The sequence below is a fragment of the Petromyzon marinus genome, chromosome 62, assembly GCF_048934315.1.
Source record: "Petromyzon marinus isolate PM22_M1 ecotype Great Lakes invasive population chromosome 62, UKy_Petmar_22M1.pri1.0, whole genome shotgun sequence".
Taxonomy (NCBI): Eukaryota; Metazoa; Chordata; class Hyperoartia; order Petromyzontiformes; family Petromyzontidae; genus Petromyzon; species Petromyzon marinus.
The window spans coordinates 5,193,998-5,219,260 of record NC_133728.1 but is presented as its reverse complement, the minus strand read 5'-3'; the positions used below and the strand labels follow the sequence as shown (position 1 = coordinate 5,219,260).

At 53.9% G+C, this 25,263-nt stretch overlaps 1 protein-coding gene and 1 long non-coding RNA gene across 2 annotated transcripts in view; both read right to left on the bottom strand.

Moving 5' to 3' along the window:
- LOC142906287 (uncharacterized) overlaps positions 1 to 25,263 on the bottom strand; it is an 85,748-nt gene that overhangs the window by 9,950 nt on the left and 50,535 nt on the right. The window lies entirely within an intron of this gene.
- On the bottom strand, positions 1,937 to 23,759 carry B4GALT3 (beta-1,4-galactosyltransferase 3). Its single transcript, XM_076053815.1, has 6 exons — positions 23,013 to 23,759; positions 14,960 to 15,195; positions 10,490 to 10,677; positions 3,645 to 3,767; positions 2,816 to 2,920; positions 1,937 to 2,520 (listed from the first exon to the last, which is right to left on the bottom strand). Exons 1-6 carry the CDS (start codon positions 23,281 to 23,283, stop codon positions 2,385 to 2,387), a joined length of 1,059 nt encoding a protein of 352 aa, XP_075909930.1. The 5' UTR covers positions 23,284 to 23,759; the 3' UTR covers positions 1,937 to 2,384.

Genomic DNA, 25,263 nt, shown 5'->3' with positions numbered 1-25,263 from the left:
CACACTAGCGGACACGCCCAGTTCACGCCAGCGGACACGCCCAGTTCACACCAGTGGACACGCCCAGTTCCCACCAGCGGACACGCCCAGTTCACTAGCGGACACGCCCAGTTCCCGCCAGCGGACACGCCCAGTTCCCACCAGCGGACACGCCCAGTTCACAATAGCGGACACGCCCAGTTCACTAGCGGACACGCCCAGTTCACAATAGCGGACACGCCCAGTTCCCACCAGCGGACACGCCCAGTTCGCACCAGCGGACACGCCCAATTCAATAGTGGACACGCTCAGATCACACCAGAGGACACGCCCAGTTCACACCAGAGGACACGCCCAGTTCACGCCAGCGGACACGCCCAGTTCACACTAGCGGACACGCCCAGATCACACCAAAGGACACGCCCAGTTCACACCAGAGGACACGCCCAGTTCACGCCAGCGGACACGCCCAGTTGACACTAGCAGACACGCCCAGTTCACACTAGCGAACACGCCCAGTTCACTAGCGGACACGCCCAGTTCACACCAGCGGACACGCCCAGTTCACTAGCGGACACGCCCAGTTCACACTAGCGGACACGCCCAGTCCACACCAGGGGACACGCCCACTTCACACTAGCGGACACGCCCAGTTCACGCCAGAAGACACGCCCAGTTCACACCAGCGGACACGCCCAGTTCACTAGCGGACACGCCCAGTTCACACCAGGGGACACGCCCAGTCCACACCAGCGGACACGCCCAGTTCACACCAGCGGACACGCCCAGTTCACACCAGTGGACACGCCCAGTTCATACCAGCGGACACGCCCAGTTCACGCCAGCGGACACGCCCACTTCACACTAGCGGACACGCCCAGTTCACGCCAGCGGACACGCCCAGTCCACACCAGCGGACACGCCCAGTTCACGCCAGCGGACACGCCCAGTTCACACCAGTGGACACGCCCAGTTCATACCAGCGGACACGCCCAGTTCACGCCAGCGGACACGCCCACTTCACACTAGCGGACACGCCCAGTTCACGCCAGCGGACACGCCCAGTTCACGCCAGCGGACACGCCCAGTTCACGCCAGCGGACACGCCCAGTTCACACTAACGGACACGCCCAGTTCACACTAACGGACACGCCCACTTCACACTAGCGGACACGCCCAGTTCACGTTGGCCATCGAGGTCGGTGGTCGAGGCCAAAAGGGGCCCGAATGTTGGCCTGGCCCGCGAAGAAGTGAAAGGGACCGGCCCGGGGGGAACGCCGGGGGAGGGCCTTCTTCCAACGGCCTGCGGAACATTTCCAGGGCCCCGAAGCCGACATCGAGGGGATATTATTTCGACTCTGCCCCCCATTTTTATTTGGTCTAGCACGTGGGTGGCGACGAGATATTCCCCTCCCCTCCCTCCTCTTAGTGCACGGAGTTTGCGGTGCGTGTCTCCCTCTCTGCCTCTCTCTCGGTCTCTCTCTCGGTCTCCCTCTCCGCCTCTCTCTCGTTTGGCAGTAGGATTTATATAGAGTTGTGGTTTAGGGGAGGGGTCCCGTAGCGCTCGGTTTTGTGGGCGCGATTTTAGTGTCGTCTAACAAGCAGGCTTTAGCAGTGTGCGGTTAGGGGTTCGGGTTAATTGGGTAGAGTTTCGGGGTATGGTTTAGCAGTTCGGTATAGCGTTGTGGTTTAGCTGTAGGGCTTAGTGCCAAGATTCAGCGGTATGGTATATGGGCAAGGCTCAAGAGTCTAGTTGCGCTGTAGGGTTTAGCGGCTGGTTTGGTTTAGTGGTAGGGTTTAGCTATGAGGTTTAGTGATTGGGTTTAGTGGTAGGGTTTAGCGGTAGGGGTTTAGCGGTAGGGTTTAGCGGTAGGGTTTAGCAGTAGGGGTTTAGCAGTAGGGTTTAGCAGTAGGGTTTAGCAGTAGGGGTTTAGCGGTAGGGTTTAGCAGTAGGGGTTTAGCAGTAGGGGTTTAGCAGTAGGGTTTAGCAGTAGGGTTTAGCAGTAGGGTTTAGCAGTAGGGTTTAGCAGTAGGGTTTAGCGGTCGGTTTAGCGATAGGTTTTAGCGGTCGGTTTATTGGCTGAGGTTTAGCGATAGGGTTTAGCGGCAGGGTTGAGTGCCGTGGTTTGACGGAGAGGGCTCAGCACACGCACGGCTCAAGTTCACGCTTCGGGGGTTACGGTTCAGCAGCACAGCTTTAGCCGCGCACGGTGGTTTAAGCTCAGCGGTTTAGCGGCAGGGTTTTGCCGGCCGGTACGGTTGAAACCCTGCCGGAATCGTCCGTGCCCCACGTCCCTCCCGGCCGGCGGTCACCGCAGGCTGCCGCCGTTGCCGCGTTCTTGCGGTAGTCGCCATCGCTCCGGGTCGCTTCGGGTTGCTGTCGCCATGGTTGCGGCGGACGCCGGCTACTGCTTCTCCTTGCCGATGTCGACAGTGATGTTGGTGTAGAGCGGTGAGCGCACGCGTGACAGCAGGCGGTACGACAGCGTGTTCATCCCGTCCACGTTCCACATGCGTCGCGTGTGCGCCAGCAGCGTGAACCTGTGGGGCGGGGTCACGGGGTTCAACGGAGGGGTCACGGGTCGCGGGGTCGTGAGTCGAGCGTAGGGGGTGGGGCTAGGTTCGTCGCTGTGGTTCTGGGTTGTTGTGGTTGTTGCGAGTAGGCGGGTGGATGGGTGGGGCAATGGGGGGTGTTGGAGCAGTGGTTGTGGCTGTCACTATAGTTGTTGCAGGCACTGTTGTTGTTGTTGTTGTGGTGATTGTTTTGGTGGTTGTTGTTGTGGTGGTTGTTGTTGTGGTTGTTGTTGTGGTTGTTGTTTTTGTGGTTGTGTGGCACCTGTGCGGGTTCTCCTCGTTGCCCTGGTCTCCACGGTGCTTGACCATCTTGTAGCGGGCGACGCTCATTGGAGGCCTCACGATCTTCATCTTGGCCAGGGTCACCCTGCGGGGGCGGGCGAGGGGGACCGGGGAGGGAAACCGCTTCCCGCTCAGCGTGGCCGGCGACTCGCCCGCACGCAGACACGCAGTGGGGAGGGCGAGCAGGCGGGCGGGCAGGCGAGCGGGCGGGTGGGACAGCGAGTGAATGGGAGAGCGAGTGAGAGGCAGAGCGAGTGAGTGGGTGGGAGAGAAAGTGAGCGGGCAATAAAGTGAGTGGGTGGATGGGAGAGCGAGTGAGTGAGTGGGTGAGAGAGCAAGTGAGAGGCAGAGTGGGTGAGTGGGAGAGCGAGTGAATGGGAGAGCGACTGAATGGGAGAGCGAGTGAGAGTGGGCGGGAGAGCGAGTGAGAGGGAGAGCGAGTGAGAGGCAGAGCGAGTGAGAGTGGCCGGAAGAGCGAGTGAGAGGAAGAGCGAGTGAGAGTGGCCGGGAGAGCGAGTGAGAGGGAGAGCGAGTGAGAGGCAGAGCGAGTGAGAGGGAGCGCGAGTGAGAGGGATAGCGAGTGAGAGTGGGCGGGTGAGCGAGTGAGAGGGATAGCGAGTGAGAGGGAGCGCGAGTGAGAGTGGGCGGGTGAGCGAGCGGGCAAGCGAGCGGGCGAGCGTGGTCTCACCGGTGAGCGATGTCATTGTCCTCCCCACCCCCAGCAGATGACAGGGCAAGCGAGCGGGCAAGCGGGCGGGCGAGCGGACGGGGGAGCGAGCGGGCGGGTTAGCGGGCGAGCGTGGTCTCACCGGTGGGCGATGTCGTCGTCCTCCCCTCCCCAGCCCCAGTAGGTGTTGGGGAATCCGTTCATCTTGAGGTAGTGCTCGGGGCTCAGCGCAGACACGCCGCCAAAATACCGCAGATACGGCAGTCTGCGCGGGAGCACACGGGAACACCGCACTATAGACAAGACAAAGATCACCCACCCCCCCCCCGTACAGCCGTGACGGGTCGCTGGGGCAAGCGCCGTTAGCCTGAAGCACCTGTGAAGGCCGGCAAGGCGCACGAGGGGGTGGGTGGCCAGCACCACGCCCCGGTCGCCTTCGTCTCCCCGGCAGCGACACATCTGCTCCGCTCCGCACCGCACCGGGTACTCATTTGAGGTTGAGTCGACCTAGGGGAGCAGGTCCCGGGACCGGTTCAGATAATCGCTGCCACTGAGTGTTGCTGGTGACCGTGAGCGAGTATTGCTGCACCACTGCCCGCTCCCGCCCCCCCCCCCCCCCCCACATACATTAGCACCGTCGGCTACGCACGGTGCGAAGTTCAACGTACAAGATACACGGGGAACACATGGGACACACACACACACACACGCGCGGTAAACACGCGGGATGCTACATACATGCATATAAAACGCGTGATTCTGATGCTGCTGCGTTGCCAGTAGTGCACAGAAAGACAAACAGCAACTCAACACGTTTCATGTCAATAACAACGTTAAGAGTGGCTTGGTTTATCTGGTCATTAACATGGCAACGCGTGAAAACAAACTGCGTCAATTATGGTGGACGCGCTAGGCCCCGTCTGATGCACCCCCAGAGGCCGCCGTGAAACCGACAGGAACCCGCTTGCCGTACTGCCTCAAGCGGCTGCGCCTCTGGATGGCGGTGGCTAGGAGATGTTGACTAGCTCGCCTGGTGTACAGGAGGTCGTGGGTTCTATCCCGACCCTGACGATGCCTGCAGTATATTTGGAGTTTGCGTGTCTCTCTCTCTCTCATCAACATCACGGTGGCTAGGAGATGTTAACTACCTCGCCTGGTGTACAGGAGGTCGTGGGTTCGATCCCGACCCTGACGACGCCTGCTGTATATTTGGAGTTTGCGTGTCTCTCTCTCTCATCATCATCACGGTGGCTAGGAGATGTTAACTAGCTCGCCTGGTGTACAGGAGGTCGTGGGTTTGACCCGACCCTGACGACGCCTGCTGCTGTATATTTGGAGTTTGCGTGTCTCTCTCATCATCATCATCATCACGGTGGCTAGGAGATGTTAACTACCTCTCCTGGTGTACAGGAGGTCGTGGGTTCAATCCCGACCCTGACGACGCCTGCTGTATATTTGGAGTTTGCGTGTCTCTCTCTCTCATCATCACGGTGGCTAGGAGATGTTAACTACCTCGCCTGGTGTACAGGAGGTCGTGGGTTCTATCCCGACCCTGACGATGCCTGCAGTATATTTGGAGTTTGCGTGTCTCCCTCTCTCTCATCATCATTACGGTGACTATGAGATGTTAACTACCTCGCCTGGTGTGCAGGAGGTCGTGGGTTCTATCCCGACCCTGACGATGCCTGCAGTATATTTGGAGTTTGCGTGTCTCTCTCTCTCTCATCATCATTACGGTGACTATGAGATGTTAACTACCTCACCTGGTGTACAGGTCGTGGGTTCGATCCTGACCCTGACGACGCCTGCTGCTGTATATTTGGAGTCTGCGTGTCTCTCTCGCTCATCATCATCACGGTGGCTATGAGATGTTAACTACCTCGCCTGGTGTACAGGAGACCGTGGGCTCGACACACATATTTGGAGTTTGCGGTGTCTCTCTCTCTCTCTCTCCCCGTGGCCGCGTGGATTTTTCCCCGGGCCCTCCGGTTATTTCCCTCCACATTTCAGCATCGACATCGCGCGTAAATTTCCACGCGGCGGCGACGACGACAACGGCGGCAACGACGACAAGCCAACTTCGTTGAGCTATCATTAGCGATGGCCAGAGGGTCGCTTCTGAAAAAAAATAAGCTACACAGCCTTTTAGCCTGGTAATAACAACAACAAAATATACACGTAAAAATACAAAACTAAAACGCAACACATCCATACCCCATAACGCACGATGGGTTACATCGCGCAAAAAAAAAAATCCGTCGTTAAAACAACGGAAAACACAACCGACGCAGCCGATCGGTAAGGTTCGTCGGGTAAACACAACGTGCCCAATTTGTCACGAGTACAGCACAGGCCGCGGTGTGCACCGGAGAGCAAAGCCACGACATTTACAATCCGAGGACGACCCCAATCCAGGCCCCGCCGCCCCCAATCCCTCGCCCCACATTCTCCCCCCGAACGCCATTTCTGGCTGGCTCAGAGTAGGGGGGGAACGACTCTCAGCGTAAGGCACGGCCACCAGAGTGCGCGGTGCGGCGCGCGCCCCCGAGTAGCAAGCGCGTTTGGCTGCGCGCGATGCTAAAGGGGAGGTAAGGTGTGAACCAACGGTGCCACGGGCTGGAGGTGGCCGCAGGGTAAAGGTTTATCCAGGAGAGGGCAGCAGAAGCGCAGGTACAGTGAAGGAGGGGGGGGGGAAAAAGTCATTGATCTCCTGCTGATTTTGTACGTTAGCCCACTGTGAGCCATAGACTCACACAGAGACTTATAGACTCACACAGAGACCCATATACTCACACAGAGACCCATAGACTCACACGGAGACTCATAGACTCACACGGAGACTCATAGACTCACACGGAGACTCATAGACTCACACAGAGACTCATAGACTCACACAGAGGCTTATAGACTCACACAGAGACCCATATACTCACACAGAGACTCAGACTCACGCAGCCATAGACTCACACAGAGACTCATAGACTCACACAGAGTCTCATAGACTCATAGACTCACACAAAGACTCATACAGTGAGGGAAAAAGTATTTGGTCCCCTGCTGATTTTGTACGTTAGCCCACTGACAAAGAAATGATCAGTCTATAATTTTTTATGGTAGGTTTATTTGAACAGTGAGAGGCAGAATAACAACAACAAAAATCCAGAAGAACGCACGTTACAAAAATGTTGTAAATTGATTTGCATTTTAATGAGGGAAATAAGTATTTGACCCCCTCTGCAAGACATGACTTAGTACTTGGTGGCAAAACCCTTGTTGGCAATCACAGAGGTCAGACGTTTCTTGTAGTTGGCCACCAGGTTTGCACACATCTCAGGAGGGATTTTGTCCCACTCCTCTTTGCAGATCTTCTCCAAGTCATTAAGGTTTCGAGGCTGACGTTTGGCAACTCGAACCTTCAGCTCCCTCCACAGATTTTCTATGGGATTAAGGTCTGGAGACTGGCTAGGCCACTCCAGGACCTTAATGTGCTTCTTCTTGAGCCACTCCTTTGTTGCCTTGGCCGTGTGTTTTGGGTCATTGTCATGCTGGAATACCCATCCACGACCCATTTTCAATGCCCTGGCTGAGGGAAGGAGGTTCTCACCCAAGGTTTGACGGTACATGGCCCCATCCATCGTCTCTTTGATGCGGTGAAGTTGTCCTGTCCCCTTAGCAGAAAAACACCCCCAAAGCATAATGTTTCCACCTCCATGTTTGACGGTGGGGATGGTGTTCTTGGGGTCATAGGCAGCATTCCTCCTCCTCCAAATACGGCGAGTTGAGTTGATGCCAAAGAGCTCCATTTTGGTCTCATCTGACCACAACACTTTCACCCAGTTGTCCTCTGAATCATTCAGATGTTCATTGGCAAACTTCAGACGGGCATGTATATGTGCTTTCTTGAGCAGGGGGACCTTGCGGGCGCTGCAGGATTTCAGTCTTTAACGGCGTAGTGTGTTACCAATTGTTTTCTTGGTGACTATGGTCCCAGCTGCCTTGAGATCATAGACAAGATCCTCCCGTGTAGTTCTGGGCTGATTCCTCACCGTTCTCATGATCATTGCAACTCCACGAGGTGAGATCTTGCATGGAGCCCCAGGCCGAGGGAGATTGACAGTTCTTTTGTGTTTCTTCCATTTGCGAATAATCGCACCAACTGTTGTCACCTTCTCACCAAGCTGCTTGGCAATGGTCTTGTAGCCCATTCCAGCCTTGTGTAGGTCTACAATCTTGTCCCTGACATCCTTGGAGAGCTCTTTGGTCTTGGCCATGGTGGAGAGTTTGGAATCTGATTGATTGATTGCTTCTGTGGACAGGTGTCTTTTATACAGGTAACAAGCTGAGATTAGGAGCACTCCCTTTAAGAGTGTGCTCCTAATCTCAGCTCGTTACCTGTATAAAAGACACCTGGAAGCCAGAAATCTTTCTGATTGAGAGGGGGTCAAATACTTATTTCCATCATTAAAATGCAAATCAATTTATAACATTTTTGACATGCGTTTTTCCGGATTTTCTTGTTGTTATTCTGTCTCTCACTGTTCAAATAAACCTACCATTAAAATTATAGACTGATCATTTCCTTGTCAGTGGGCAAACGTACAAAATCCGCAGGGGATCAAATACTTTTTTCCCTCACTGTACAGTGGTACCCCGGAGATGGAACTTAATTCGTTCCAGAAGGCAATTCGAAACACCGATTTGTTCGAACACCGAATTAATTTTCCCCATAAGAATTAATGTAAATGACATTAATTGGTTCCAGACACAAGAAATCTCTCATCATGAAGCATTTCTACACGAAGTTTACAGTAATTACACGCATAAAATCATTACAAAAAAAAAACCAAGAAACAATAAATTGAATAAATAAATGAATCAATACACGGAATTAAATGAAATAAATGAACGTTGAGCTTCACTTTACCTGCGGTAAGGAGAGTTGATGGCTCGAGTGGAAGCTGGTGGTGAGGAGGAGGAGGAGGAGGTGGTGGTGGTGGTGTTATTGTTTGGAAGGGGAGTCCCCTTTGTCTGGGCAAGCGACATGCACGCTCCTGCCACCACGCGTCTCAGCCGCGTACAGGTTCTTTCAAGTGGTCGATTGCCCCGTTCGACCTCCGAATTTCGTTCGGTTTCCGGGGCAAAAAAAATGTTTTCGAAACATCGTTCGAACAGCCCGATTTGTTCGAGTTCTGGTGCGTTCGGTCTCCGAGGTTCTACTGTGAACAGTTGTTCTGAAGGTGGACCTGTGCCCTATGCACACGTATGCTGAACCTTTCGCATACCTACGTAGCCAACCGAGATGTTTCGGACGTGCGGGTGAAAGGAACGACAAACCGAAAGCGAAAATCTGTTCTGAAGAAATGAGTTCGTCAATCTAGACGACGATGGTTTTAAAAGTGCCGCAGAGCTCCCAGCGGATGCCGAATATCGGATTAGGGAAGAGCGTTCCAGACGGCCGCAGAAGCCGCTTCTGAAAGCGCCGCGCGACGATGCGTTGACCACCACCCGTCTTTGTTCGATGGCTGCGAGGATGACCACCGGAGTTTGGGTTGAGATTAGCGAGGCATTGTCGTTCATTTGTGGCGAACGTACATTGTGTGTGCGTACGCGAAACTTATTTTAGCACCGTACGTGGCCAATCATGCTTATCTGGAGGTGCGGGCGGGGGAAGGACAACAAACTAAACACTAAAATCAGTCGTAAGGAAGTGAGCTTGTCAATCTAGATGATTTAAAAGCGCACGGCTCCCGGTTGGTTTCCGAAGGAGGAAGAGCGTTCCAGACGGCCGCAGAAGCCGCGTCCGAAAGCGGTGGCTACCGTCTTCGCTCGAAGGCCAGCCATGAAAGCCGCTGCGAGGATGACCGCACGAGTTCGCATGGTGATGATGGTTTATCTTCGTTGACGAGGTCAGCAAGCGAACGTGGTTCGATTGCGGCTGGCAGTTTGGTTGTGTCTGACGTGTGCGACCTTGTAAAACGTATTCACTCAGCAACCGGAAGCCAAGTGGAGGGTGATGAGAGGGGAGAGGTAGGTAGGAGAGTGCGTGGGGAGGGGAGTGGAGTGAGATGAGAGGGGAGAGGTAGGAGAGTGAGATGAGAGGGGAGTGGAGTGAGATGAGAGGGGAGAGGCAGGAGAGAGCGTGGAGGGGAGTGGAGTGACATGAGAGGGGAGAGGGAGTAGAGTGAGTGGAGGGGAGTAGAGTGAGATGAGAGGGGAGTGGAGTGAGATGAGAGGGGAGAGGGAGTAGAGTGAGTGGAGGGGAATGGAGTGACATGAGAGGGGAGTGGAGTGAGATGAGAGGGGAGAGGGAGTAGAGTGAGTGGAGGGGAATGGAGTGACATGAGAGGGGAGTGGAGTGAGATGAGAGGGGAGAGGGAGTAGAGTGAGTGGAGGGGAGTGGAGTGAGATGAGAGGGGAGAGTTAGGAGAGTGAGATGAGAGGGGAGTGGAGTGAGATGAGAGGGGAGAGTTAGGAGAGTGAGTGGAGGGGAGTGGAGTGAGATGAGAGGGGAGAGTTAGGAGAGTGTGTGGAGGGGAGTGGAGTGAGATGAGAGGGGAGAGGCAGGAGAGTGAGATGAGAGGGGAGTGGAGTGAGATGAGAGGGGGAGGTAGGAGAGAGCGTGGAGGGGAGTGGAGTGAGATGAGAGGGGAGTGGAGAGAGCATGGAGGGGAGTGGAGTGAGATGAGAGGGGGAGGTAGGAGAGAGCATGGAGGGGAGTGGAGTGAGATGAGAGGGGAGTGGAGTGAGATGAGAGGGGAGTGGAGTGAGATGAGAGGGGAGTGGAGTGAGATGAGAGGGGGAGGTAGGTGAGTGCGTGGAGGGGAGTGAGATGAGAGGGGAGAGAAGCAGGAGACGAGCGAGCGAGCGAACGAGGATCCCAAAACGAACAACCGGCACACGCGCACGACCTCCACGTGTGGTCCACCAACCCCTCCCTGCCCCAACCTCCCCCCACCCCCCCACACACACCCTCCACCCCACCCGTACCTGTACTTGAACTTGTCCATCGCGGCCGACATGTGCTTGGGGTTGCTGTCGCACGTGTAGACGTTGTGGTCGTTCTCGGGCACCAGGTCCACATCGTGGTAGAAGACGCAGCTCCACTCGTCGTCGGCCATCGCCTCGCGGAAGCCCACGTTCATGAGCTTGGCGCGATTGAACGTCTCGTTGCCGGCCTATAGAAACGGGTGGGGGAGGGAGGGAGGGAGAGAATGAACGTCCACTACCATGTTGACGATATTGATGTTGACGACGTTGTTGATGATGGTGTTGTTGGTGATGGTGTTGATGGTGATGGTGTTGTTACGATACTCTCAGAGCGAGCTGGGGGTGAGAGAATGAACGTACACGGCCATGATGTTGACGACATTGATGTTGACGACGTTGTTGATGATGGTGTTGTTGACGATGGTGTTGATGGTGATGGTGTTGATGTTACGGTACTCTCAGAGCGAGCTGGGGGTGAGAGATTGAACGTCCACTACCATGTTGACAATATTGATGTTGACGACGTTGTTGATGATGGTGTTGTTGACGATGGTGTTGATGGTGATGGTGTTGATGTTACGGTACTCTCAGAGCGAGCTGGGGGTGAGAGAATGAACGTCCACTACCATGTTGACAATATTGATGTTGACGACGTTGTTGATGATGGTGTTGTTGACGATGGTGTTGATGGTGATGGTGTTGATGTTACGGTACTCTCAGAGCGAGCTGGGGGTGAGAGAATGAACGTCCACTACCATGTTGACAATATTGATGTTGACGACGTTGTTGATGATGGTGTTGTTGACGATGGTGTTGATGGTGATGGTGTTGATGTTACGGTACTCTCAGAGCGAGCTGGGGGTGAGAGATTGAACGTCCACGACCGTGATGTTGACGATATTGATGTTGACGACGGTGATGGTGATGATGTTGTTGACGATGGTGTTGATGGTGATGGTGTTGATGGTGATGGTGTTGATGTGACGGTACTCTCAGAGCGAGCCGGGGAGGGTGAGAGAATGAACGTCCACGGCCATGATGTTGACGACATTGATGTTGACGACGGTGATGGTGTTGATGTTACATTGCTCTCAGAGCGAGCTGGGGGAGGGGGGGTGAGAATGAACTTCGACAAGGGTGATGTTGGGGACGTTGCTGGTGACGGTGTTGATGTTACAGTGGCCACTGGTCTCCTACGCTCCGTCCGCAGGCCCTGCTTCAAAGCCCAACGCGACGTTGTTCCGCACCGCCTCACCCGCTACCTCCGGCCACAACAACAACAACAACAACAGCCGCCGCCGCGGCCGCCACCGTGGCCACAGCCGCCAGGCCTCTGGCGACGGCGGCCGCCCAGGACGCCCAGGCCGAGCCCCGACAGGAGACGCAGCGTCCCTTCCTTCCCGGCCGCCAGGTGGGTCTGGCGTGAGACGTTCACCCCGTTAAACACGTTCTTTTCATTTATTGTTTGCCGGGGCGAGGTTCCAACTGGGCTATGTACGGCTCTTTTTTTTTTATTTTTACAGGAGCGACGCCGGCCATCGCGAGCGATAGCTGCCCGACGATGTGGCCTGTGGGCGTGACGCAGATTCTAAATGTGGGGGGAGGAACCGAAGAAACCCGGAGAAAAATCCACGCGGCCACGGGGAGAGAGAGAGAGAGAGAGGGAGACGAGGAATACTCCAAATATACAGCAGCAGGCGTTAACTACCTCGCCTGTATACCAGGCGAGGTAGTTAACATCTCACCACCTTGGCGACACTCACCTGCTGCACCACGCAGATGGCGTAGTGCAGCTGCTGGCGCTGCAGCCCCGCTCACCACCACGCTGCCGCTCACCACTACACCGCCGCTCACCACTACACCGCCGCTCACCACTACACTGCCGCTCACCACTACACTGCCACTCACAACTACACTGCCGCTCACCACCACACTAACGCTAACCACCACTGCATTACTGCTAACCACTACATTACACACCCTGCTAGCCTCACCTACACACACACACCCTGTCAGCCTCACCTACACACACACCCACTGTCAGCCTCACCTACACACACACACACACCCTGCCAGCCTCACCTACACACACACACACTGTCAGCCTCACCTACACACACACACACACCCTGCCAGCCTCACCTACACACACACACACTGTCAGCCTCACCCACACACACACACACTGTCAGCCTCACCTACACACACACCCTGTCAGCCTCACCCACACACACACACCCTGACAGCCTCACCTACACACACACACACCCTGCCAGCCTCACCTACACACACACACACTGTCAGCCTCACCCACACACACACACACACTGTCAGCCTCACCTACACACACACACACCCTGCCAGCCTCACCTACACACACACACACACACTGTCAGCCTCACCCACACACACACACCCCGCTAGCCTCACCTACACACACACACACTGTCAGCCTCACCCACACACACACACACTGTCAGCCTCACCCACACACACACACCCTGTCAGCCTCACCTACACACACACACACACACTGTCAGCCTCACCTACAAACACACACACACCCTGTCAGCCTCACCTACACACACACACCCTGTCAGCCTCACCTACACACACACACACTGTCAGCCTCACCTACACACACACACACTGTCAGCCTCACCCATACACACACACACACTGTCAGCCTCACCTACACACACACACTGTCAGCCTCACCTACACACACACTGTCAGCCTCACCTACACACACACACACACACTGTCAGCCTCACCTACACACACACACACACACCCTGTCAGCCTCACCTACACACACACACACTGTCAGCCTCACCTACACACACACACACTGTCAGCCTCACCCATACACACACACACACTGTCAGCCTCACCTACACACACACACTGTCAGCCTCACCTAAACACACACCCTACCAGCCTCACCTACACACACACACACCCTGCCAGCCTCACCTACACACACACACACCCTGTCAGCCTCACCTACACACACACCCTGCCAGCCTCACCTACACACACACACCCTGTCAGCCTCACCCACACACACACACCCTGCCAGCCTCACCTACACACACACACATGGTCAGCCTCACCCACACACACACTGTCAGTCTCACCTACACACACACACACACCCTGTCAGCCTCACCTACACACACCCCTGCCAGCCTCACCTACACACCTACACACACCCTGTCAGCCTCACCTACACACACAGTCAGCCTCACCTACACACACACACAGTCAGCCTCACCAACACACACACACACCCTGCCAGCCTCACCTACACACACACACACCCTGTCAGCCTCACCCACACACACACACACCCTGTCAGCCTCACCTACACACACACACACCCTGTCAGCCTCACCCACACACACACACACCCTGCCAGCCTCACCTACACACACACACACCCTGCCAACCTCACCTACACACACACACACCCTGCCAGCCTCACATACACACACACACACCCTGCCAGCCTCACCCACACACACACACGGTCAGCCTCACCTACACACAAACACACACCCTGCCAGCCTCACCTACACACACACACACGGTCAGCCTCACCCACACACACACACCCTGCCAGCCTCACCCACACACACACACCCTGCCAGCCCCAAGTACACACACACACACACCCTGTCAGCCTCACCTACACACACCCTGTCAGCCTCACCTACACACACACCCTGTCAGCCTCACCTACACACACACACCCTGCCAGCCTCACCTACACACACACTGTCAGTCTCACCTACACACACACACACACCCTGTCAGCCTCACCTACACACACACACCCTGCCAGCCTCACCTACACACCTACACACACCCTGTCAGCCTCACCTACACACACTGTCAGCCTCACCTACACACACACACCCTGTCAGCCTCACCTACACACACACACCCTGCCAGCCTCACCTACACACACACACCCTGCCAGCCTCACCTACACACACACTGTCAGCCTCACCTACACACACACACACTGTCAGCCTCACCTACACACACACACACTGTCAGCCTCACCTACACACACATACCCTGCCAGCCTCACCTACACACACACACACTGTCAGCCTCACCTACACACACACACACTGTCAGCCTCACCTACACACACATACCCTGCCAGCCTCACTCACCTACACACACACACACTGTCAGCCTCACCTACACACACATACCCTGCCAGCCTCACTCACCTACACACACACACACTGTCAGCCTCACCTACACACACACACACACTGTCAGCCTCACCTACACACACATACCCTGCCAGCCTCACTCACCTACACAAACACACACCCTGCCAGCCTCACCAACCTACACACACACACACACACCCTACCAGCCTCACCAACCTACACACACACACACACACCCTGCAAGCCTCACCACCTCCACCACCGTGGCGACACTCACCTGGTGGACGACGTAGATGGTGTAGTGCAGCTGCTGCCGCTGCAGCACGGGGTGCAGGTAGTAGAGCAGGTGGAGCAGGTGGTGCTCGCGGTTGCGGTGCGGCACCACCACGGCGGTGCGGTGCCGCGCGTGGCAGTCGGGCGGGGAGTAGACGCCGCCGGCACGCACCAGCGGGTTGTGCCGAGCGATCTCGCTCAGCTGCTGGTGCCTCTCAAAGTCGATGTCTATGGGCCCCACTGCGGAGGGAGCGCCGGGGGGCGGGGGATTGGGGTAGAAAGGAAAAGAGGGTTTGTAGCGGCAGACTAAGGCACCCGCTAGGTGTTGTACTGACAGGGTTCATAGACAAGACTGAGACTCATAGAGGCAGACTAAGGGACTTCCTAGGTGTTGTACTGACAGTCAGGGGTTATAGACAAGACTGAGACTCATAGAGGCAGACTAAGGCACTCCCTAGGTGTTGTACTGACAGTCAGGGGCCATAGACAAGACTGAGACTCATAGAGGCAGACTAAGGCACCCGCTAGGTGTTGTACTGACAGTCAGGGGTTATAGACAAGACTGAGACTCATAGAGGCAGACTAAGGCACCCGCTAGGTGTTGTACTGACAGTCAGGGGCCATAGACAAGACTGAGACTCATAGAGGCAGACTAAGGCACCCCCTAGGTGTTGTACTGACAGTCAGGGGCCATAGACAAGACTGAGACTCATAGAGGCAGACTAAGGCACTCCCTAGGTGTTGTACTGACAGTCAGGGGCCATAGACAAGACTGAGACTCATAGAGGCAGACTAAGGCACTCCCTAGGTGTTGTACTGACAGTCAGGGGCCATAGACAGGACTGAGACTCATAGAGGCAGACTAAGGCACCCGCTAGGTGTTGTACTGACAGTCAGAGGCCATAGACAAGACTGAGACTCATAGAGGCAGACTAAGGCACCCCCTAGGTGTTGTACTGACAGTCAGGGGCCATAGACAAGACTGAGACTCATAGAGGCAGACTAAGGCACCCCCTAGGTGTTGTACTGACAGTCAGGGGCCATAGACAAGGCTGAGACTCATAGAGGCAGACTAAGGCACTCCCTAGGTGTTGTACTGACAGGGTTCATAGACAAGACTGAGACTCAGAGTCAGACTAAGGCACCCGCTAGGTGTTGTACTGACAGGGTTCATAGACAAGACTGAGACTCATAGAGGCAGACTAAGGCACCCGCTAGGTGTTGTACTGACAGTCAGGTTCATAGACAAGACTGGGACTCATAGAGGCAGACTAAGGCACTCCCTAGGTGTTGTACTGACAGGGTTCATAGACAAGACTGAGACTCATAGAGGCAGACTAAGGCACTCCCTAGGTGTTGTACTGACAGTCAGGGTTCATAGACAAGACTGGGACTCATAGAGGCAGACTAAGGCACTCCCTAGCTGTTGTACTGACAGTCAGGGTTCATAGACAAGACTGGGACTTATAGAGGCAGACTAAGGCACTCCCTAGGTGTTGTACTGACAGGGTTCATAGACAAGACTGAGACTCATAGAGGCAGACTAAGGCACCCGCTAGGTGTTGTACTGACAGGGTTCATAGACAAGACTGAGACTCATAGAGGCAGACTAAGGCACTCTCTAGGTGTTGTACTGTCAGGGTTCATAGACAAGGCTGAGACTCATAGAGGCAGACTAAGGCACTCCCTAGGTGTTGTACTGACAGTCAGGGGCCATAGACAAGACTGAGACTCATAGAGGCAGACTAAGGCACCCGCTAGGTGTTGTACTAACAGGGTTCATAGACAAGACTGAGACTCATAGAGGCAGACTAAGGCACCCGCTAGGTGTTGTACTGACAGGGTTCATAGACAAGACTGAGACTCAGAGGCAGACTAAGGCACCCGCTAGGTGTTGTACTAACAGGGTTCATAGACAAGACTGAGACTCATAGAGGCAGACTAAGGCACCCGCTAGGTGTTGTACTGACAGTCAGGGGCCATAGACAAGACTGAGACTCATAGAGGCAGACTAAGGCACCCGCTAGGTGTTGTACTAACAGGGTTCATAGACAAGACTGAGACTCATAGAGGCAGACTAAGGCACCCGCTAGGTGTTGTACTGACAGGGTTCATAGACAAGACTGAGACTCAGAGGCAGACTAAGGCACCCGCTAGGTGTTGTACTAACAGGGTTCATAGACAAGACTGAGACTCATAGAGGCAGACTAAGGCACCCGCTAGGTGTTGTACTGACAGTCAGGGGCCATAGACAAGACTGAGACTCATAGAGGCAGACTAAGGCACCCGCTAGGTGTTGTACTAACAGGGTTCATAGACAAGACTGAGACTCATAGAGGCAGACTAAGGCACCCGTTAGGTGTTGTACTGACAGGGTTCATAGACAAGACTGAGACTCAGAGGCAGACTAAGGCACCCGCTAGGTGTTGTACTAACAGGGTTCATAGACAAGACTGAGACTCATAGAGGCAGACTAAGGCACCCGCTAGGTGTTGTACTGACAGTCAGGGGCCATAGACAAGACTGAGACTCATAGAGGCAGACTAAGGCACTCCCTAGGTGTTGTACTGACAGGGTTCATAGACAAGACTGAGACTCATAGAGGCAGACTAAGGCACTCTCTAGGCGTTGTACTGTCAGGGTTCATAGACAAGGCTGAGACTCATAGAGCCAGACTAAGGCACTCCCTAGGTGTTGTACTGACAGGGTTCATAGACAAGGCTGAGACTCATAGAGGCAGACTAAGGCACTCCCTAGGTGTTGTACTGACAGGGTTCATAGACAAGGCTGAGACTCATAGAGGCAGACTAAGGCACTCTCTAGGTGTTGTACTGTCAGGGTTCATAGACAAGACTGAGACTCATAGAGGCAGACTAAGGCACTCCCTAGGTGTTGTACTGACAGTCAGGGGCCATAGACAAGACTGAGACTCATAGAGGCAGACTAAGGCACCCGCTAGACAGTCAGGGGCCATAGACAAGACTGAGACTCATAGAGGCAGACTAAGGCACTCCCTAGGTGTTGTACTGACAGTCAGGGGCCATAGACAAGACTGAGACTCATAGAGGCAGACTAAGGCACCCGCTAGGTGTTGTACTGACAGGGTTCATAGACAAGACTGAGACTCATAGAGGCAGACTAAGGCACCCGCTAGGTGTTGTACTGACAGGGTTCATAGACAAGACTGAGACTCATAGAGGCAGACTAAGGCACTCCCTAGGTGTTGTACTGACAGTCAGGGGCCATAGACAAGACTGAGACTCATAGAGGCAGACTAAGGCACCCGCTAGGTGTTGTACTGACAGTCAGAGGCCATAGACAAGACTGAGACTCATAGAGGCAGACTAAGGCACCCGCTAGGTGTTGTACTAACGGGGTTCATAGACAAGACTGAGACTCATAGAGGCAGACTAAGGCACCCGCTAGGTGTTGTACTGACAGGGTTCATAGACAAGACTGAGACTCAGAGGCAGACTAAGGCACCCGCTAGGTGTTGTACTAACAGGGTTCATAGACAAGACTGAGACTCATAGAGGCAGACTAAGGCACCCGCTAGGTGTTGTACTGACAGTCAGGGGCCATAGACAAGACTGAGACTCATAGAGGCAGACTAAGGCACCCGCTAGGTGTTGTACTGACAGGGTTCATAGACAAGACTGAGACTCATAGAGGCAGACTAAGGCACTCCCTAGGTGTTGTACTGACAGGGTTCATAGACAAGACTGAGACTCATAGAGGCAGACTAAGGCACTCCCTAGGTGTTGTACTGACAGGGTTCATAGACAAGACTGAGACTCATAGAGGCAGACTAAGGCACCCGCTAGGTGTTGTACTGACAGGGTTCATAGACAAGACTGAGACTCATAGAGGCAGACTAAGGCACTCCCTAGGTGTTGTACTGACAGTCAGGGGCCATAGACAAGACTGAGACTCATAGAGGCAGACTAAGGCACCCGTTGGTGTTGTACTGACAGGGTTCATAGACAAGACTGAGACTCAGTGGCAGACTAAGGCACCCGCTAGGTGTTGTACTAACAGGGTTCATAGACAAGACTGAGACTCATAGAGGCAGACTAAGGCACCCGCTAGGTGTTGTACTGACAGTCAGGGGCCATAGACAAGACTGAGACTCATAGAGGCAGACTAAGGCACTCCCAAGGTGTTGTACTGACAGGGTTCATAGACAAGACTGAGACTCATAGCGGCAGACTAAGGCACTCCCTAGGTGTTGTACTGACAGTCAGGGTTCATAGACAAGACTGAGACTCATAGAGGCAGACTAAGGCACCCGCTAGGTGTTGTACTGACAGTCAGAGGCCATAGACAAGACTGAGACTCATAGAGGCAGACTAAGGCACTCCCTAGGTGTTGTACTGTCAGACAGGGTTCATAGACAAGACCGAGACTCATAGAGGCAGACTAAGGCACCCGCTAGGTGTTGTACTGACAGGGTTCATAGACAAGACTGAGACTCATAGAGGCAGACTAAGGCACTCCCTAGGTGTTGTACTGACAGTCATGGTTCATAGACAAGACTGAGACTCATAGAGGCAGACTAAGGCACTCCCTAGGTGTTGTACTGACAGACAGGGTTCATAGACAAGACTGAGACTCATAGAGGCAGTCTAAGGCACCCGCTAGGTGTTGTACTGACAGTCAGGGGCCATAGACAAGACTGAGACTCATAGAGGCAGACTAAGGCACCCGCTAGGTGTTGTACTGACAGTCAGGGTTCATAGACAAGACTGAGACTCAGAGGCAGACTAAGGCACCCGCTAGGTGTTGTACTGACAGTCAGAGGCCATAGACAAGACTGAGACTCATAGAGGCAGACTAAGGCACTCCCTAGGTGTTGTACTGACAGTCAGGGTTCATAGACAAGACTGAGACTCATAGAGGCAGACTAAGGCACCCGCTAGGTGTTGTACTGACAGGGTTCATAGACAAGACTGAGACTCATAGAGGCAGACTAAGGCACCCGCTAGGTGTTGTACTGACAGGGTTCATAGACAAGACTGAGACTCATAGAGGCAGACTAAGGCACCCGCTAGGTGTTGTACTGACAGGGTTCATAGACAAGACTGAGACTCATAGAGGCAGACTAAGGCACTCCCTAGATGTTGTACTGACAGGGTTCATAGACAAGAATGAGACTCATAGAGGCAGACTAAGGCACTCCCTAGGTGTTGTACTGACAGACAGGGCTCATAGACAAGACTGAGACTCATAGAGGCAGACTAAGGTACTCCCTAGGTGTTGTACTGTCAGTCAGGGCTTATAGACAAGACTGAGACTCATAGAGGCAGACTAAGGCACTCCCTAGGTGTTGTACTGTCAGACAGGGTTCATAGACAAGACTGAGACTCATAGAGGCAGACTAAGGCACCCGCTAGGTGTTGTACTGACAGGGTTCATAGACAAGACTGAGAATCATAGAGGCAGACTAAGGCACTCCCTAGGTGTTGTACTGACAGTCAGGGTTCATAGACAAGACTGAGACTCATAGAGGCAGACTAAGGCACTCCCTAAGTGTTGTACTGACAGACAGGGTTCATAGACAAGACTGAGACTCATAGAGGCAGACTAAGGCACCCGCTAGGTGTTGTACAGTCAGGGGCCATAGACAAGACTGAGACTCATAGAGGCAGACTAAGGCACCCGCTAGGTGTTGTACTGACAGGGTTCATAGACAAGACTGAGACTCATAGAGGCAGACTAAGGCACTCCCTAGGTGTTGTACTGTCAGTCAGGGTTCATAGACAAGACTGAGACTCAGAGGCAGACTAAGGCACCCGCTAAGTGTTGTACTGACAGTCAGGGGCCATAGACAAGACTGAGACTCATAGAGGCAGACTAAGGTACCCCCTAGGTGTTGTACTGACAGTCAGGGTTCATAGACAAGACTGAGACTCATAGAGGCAGACTAAGGCACCCGCTAGGTGTTGTACTGTCAGGGTTCATAGACAAGACTGAGACTCATAGAGGCAGACTAAGGCACTCCCTAGGTGTTGTACTGACAGGGTTCATAGACAAGACTGAGACTCATAGAGGCAGACTAAGGCACCCATACACATTGTAAACAAGACGAAGGCTCACAGAGTCAGACTAAGGCACCCATACACATTGTAAACAAGACTGAGACTCATAGAGTCAGACTAAGGCACCCATACACATTGTAAACAAGACGAAGGCTCACAGAGTCAGACTAAGGCACCCATACACATTGTAAACAAGACTGAGACTCACAGAGGCAGACTAAGGCACCCATGCACATTGTAAACAAGACTGAGACTCACAGAGGCAGACTAAGGCACCCATGCACATTGTAAACAAGACTGAGACTCACAGAGGCAGACTAAGGCACCCATACACATTGTAAACAAGACGAAGGCTCACAGAGTCAGACTAAGGCACCCATACACATTGTAAACAAGACTGAGACTCACAGAGGCAGACTAAGGCACTCCCTAGGTGTTGTACTGACAGGGTTCATAGACAAGACTGGGACTCATAGAGGCAGACTAAGACACCCATACACATTGTAAACAAGACTGAGACTCACAGAGTCAGACTAAGGCACCCATACACATTGTAAACAAGACGAAGGCTCACAGAGTCAGACTAAGGCACCCATGCACATTGTAAACAAGACTGAGACTCATAGAGGCAGACTAAGGCACCCATACACATTGTAAACAAGACTGAGACTCATAGAGTCAGACTAAGGCACCCATACACATTGTAAAGAAGACTGAGACTCATAGAGGCAGACTAAGGCACCCATACACATTGTAAACAAGACTGAGACTCATAGAGTCAGACTAAGGCACCCATACACATTGTAAACAAGACTGAGACTCACAGAGTCAGACTAAGGCACCCATACACATTGTAAACAAGACTGAGACTCACAGAGGCAGACTAAGGCACTCCCTAGGTGTTGTACTGACAGGTTTCATAGACAAGACTGGGACTCAGAGGCAGACTAAGACACCCATACACATTGTAAACAAGACTGAGACTCACAGAGTCAGACTAAGGCACCCATACACATTGTAAACAAGACGAAGGCTCACAGAGTCAGACTAAGGCACCCATGCACATTGTAAACAAGACTGAGACTCACAGAGGCAGACTAAGGCACCCATACACATTGTAAACAAGACTGAGACTCACAGAGTCAGACTAAGGCACCCATACACATTGTAAACAAGACTGAGACTCACAGAGTCAGACTAAGGCACCCATGCACATTGTAAACAAGACTGAGACTCACAGAGTCAGACTAAGGCACCCATACACATTGTAAACAAGACTGAGACTCACAGAGGCAGACTAAGGCACTCCCTAGGTGTTGTACTGACAGGGTTCATACACAAGACTGGGACTCATAGAGGCAGACTAAGACACCCATACACATTGTAAACAAGACTGAGACTCACAGAGTCAGACTAAGGCACCCATACACATTGTAAACAAGACGAAGGCTCACAGAGTCAGACTAAGGCACCCATGCACATTGTAAACAAGACTGAGACTCATAGAGGCAGACTAAGGCACCCATACACATTGTAAACAAGACTGAGACTCACAGAGTCAGACTAAGGCACCCATACACATTGTAAACAAGACTGAGACTCACAGAGGCAGACTAAGGCACTCCCTAGGTGTTGTACTGACAATCAGGGTTCATAGACAAGACTGAGGCTCATAGAGGCAGACTAAGGCACTCCCTAGGTGTTGTACTGACAGGGTTCATAGACAAGACTGAGACTCACAGAGTCAGACTAAGGCACTCCCTAGGTGTTGTACTGACAGTCAGGGGCCATAGACAAGACTGAGACTCACAGAGTCAGACTAAGGCACCCATACACATTGTAAACAAGACTGAGACTCACAGAGTCAGACTAAGGCACTCCCTAGGCAGTGCGTTGCCGTCAGGGCTCACGGACGAGGCCGCGACCAAGATCGACCGGAGCCGACCGGCGCCGGGCGGGGGGGGGGGGGGGACACGCCATCCATCCCCCGGAACAACAACAACAACAAAAAAAACTCACCGAGGAGCGGCGACCGCTCGGGACACAGGGGCACCGGACCGTCCCGCGGCGCCAGCAGCAGGCGGCTCAGGTTGGCGTAGACATCGACGCGGCGCGAGTAGTCGTAGTCGTAGTCGGAGCCGGCAAACGCCGAGGCGACGGCGTCGCGCAGGGCCCGGCCGTAGCCGCCCACGTGCAGCAGCAGAGCGCACAGCTGCACCACGCCCAGCGCCAGCAGGAGCAGTATCAGCGGGCGGGACGACGGGCAGCGGCACCACCAGCACCACGCCATCCGGCCCCGCAGGTGGCGGACGGCGAAGGCGGCGGCGGCGGCGATGGCGGGGGTGGGGACCGGCGGTGACGGCGGTGACGGCGGTGGCGGTGGTGGCGCTCGCCAAAAGCGCTTGCCCCCAACAGTCCGGTAAGGATTTGTCTTTCGGTGGTGGCGGTGGTGGTGGCGCTCGCCAACAGCGCTTGCCCCCAACAGTCCGGTAAGGATTTGTCTTTCGGTGGTGGCGGTGGTGGTGGCGCTTGCCAACAGGGCTTGCCCCCAACAGTCCGGTAAGGATTTGTCTTTCGGTGGTGGCGGTGGTGGTGGCGCTTGCCAACAGGGCTTGCCCCCAACAGTCCGGTAAGGATTTGTCTTTCGGTGGTGGCGGTGGTGGTGGCGCTCGCCAAAAGCGCTTGCCCCCAACAGTCCGTTAAGGCTTTGTCTTTGTCTTATGGTGGTGGCGGTGGTGGTGGTGGTGCCGGTGGCGAAACCAGTCCCCCCGTCATACAAAGACGTCGGCCGCTCCCCGCCTCTAACTCTGCGGTCCCCTCCTGTAGGCACAAACAACACCACCAAACGCCGTTAGCGAGCGCCTATTTAAACAAAAAACCCCAAGGAACATTTGTCTTTACCAGGTAAGGCCTACTGAGCGATATAGCTTCTTTGTCAGAAGCAGAATCAGAATACGTTTTTATACTGCAGGAGGAATATGTTGAGCCATAAAGCTTTTTTTTCTTTCTCACGGATGTCAAGTCGGGGCACGGGGGGGAGGGGGTCAGAGAGTTGCATCAACGAACGATACGAACAAACAAACACGACAGGAGTGCAAAGCAAAGGAAAATGTAAAAAATAGATTCGACAAAAATTTAGATTTGTGTATTTTACCTACCGGGCAAAGATCACCGCGCTATGGAGCTCTTATTCAGAAGCGGCCTTGCCATCGCAAACGATAGCTCAACGAAGTGGCTTATCATCATCATCATCATCATCGTCGTCGTCGTTGTGTGTAAATGTATAGCAGCAACCAAATACTCTAAGAGCATGGTTATGTTGATGATGTTAAATGTGGAGGAAAAAAAAACGGAGGACCCGGAGAAAAAAAAACACACCACCACGGGGACAGAGAGAGAGACACGCAGACTCCAAATATACAGCAGCAGGCATCAGGGTCACGATCGAACAACCACCTCCTGTATACCAGGCGAGGTAGTTAACATCTCCTAGCCACCGTGATGATGATGATGAGAGAGAGAGACACGCAGACTCCAAATATACAGCAGCAGGCGTCAGGGTCAGAATAGAACCCACGAACTCCTGTAAACCAGGCGAGGTAGTTAACATCTCACCACCATGATGATGATGAGAGAGAGAGAGACACGCAAACTCCAAATATTCAACAGGCGTCAGGGTCGCGATCGAACGACCTCCTGTACACCAGGCGAGGTAGTTAACATCTCCTCGCCACAGTGATGATGATGATGATGAGAGACACGCAGACTCCAAATATACAGCAGCAGCAGGCGTCAGGGTCGGAATCGAACCCACGACCTCCTGTAGACCAGGCGAGGTCGTTAACATCTCACCACCATAATGATGATGAGGGAGGGAGAGAGAGAGAGAGACACGCAGACTCCAAATATACAGCAGCAGGCATCAGGGTCGGGATCGAACCCACGACCTCCTGTAGACCAGGCGAGCGAGCTAACATCTCCTAGCCACCTTCACGCGATACGCACGGGATTGTTTAATCTTACCCACCCACGCAACTCACAGTTTCGAGAGAACTCGTCAACAGCCACAACAACAAAAAATGTAAAAACCCGTTGATGGCAGCACGTCCCAAACATAACCCCAGGCGCACGGAGAGGCATGGGGGGTGGGGGGCAGGGGGGGGGGGCGGGGGGGGAAAGCCCTGTAGGCGGTATGACGAGCAAAGGCTGCACCTTTGCACGTCATACCGGCAAGAGCAACGCCAACGTTGCAACGTGTCCCCACCACGAG

Coding starts and splice junctions, on each gene's coding strand:
- B4GALT3 (XM_076053815.1), bottom strand. CDS start 23,283: ATGGCGTGGTGCTGGTGGTGCCGCTGCCCGTCGTCCCGCCCGCTGATA. Junction 3,768..10,489: donor ATGGACAAGTTCAAGTACAG/GTACGGGTGGGG, acceptor GCTCCCGCGCAG/ACTGCCGTATCTGCGGTATT. Junction 2,521..2,815: donor AACGAGGAGAACCCGCACAG/GTGCCACACAAC, acceptor CCCGCCCCACAG/GTTCACGCTGCTGGCGCACA.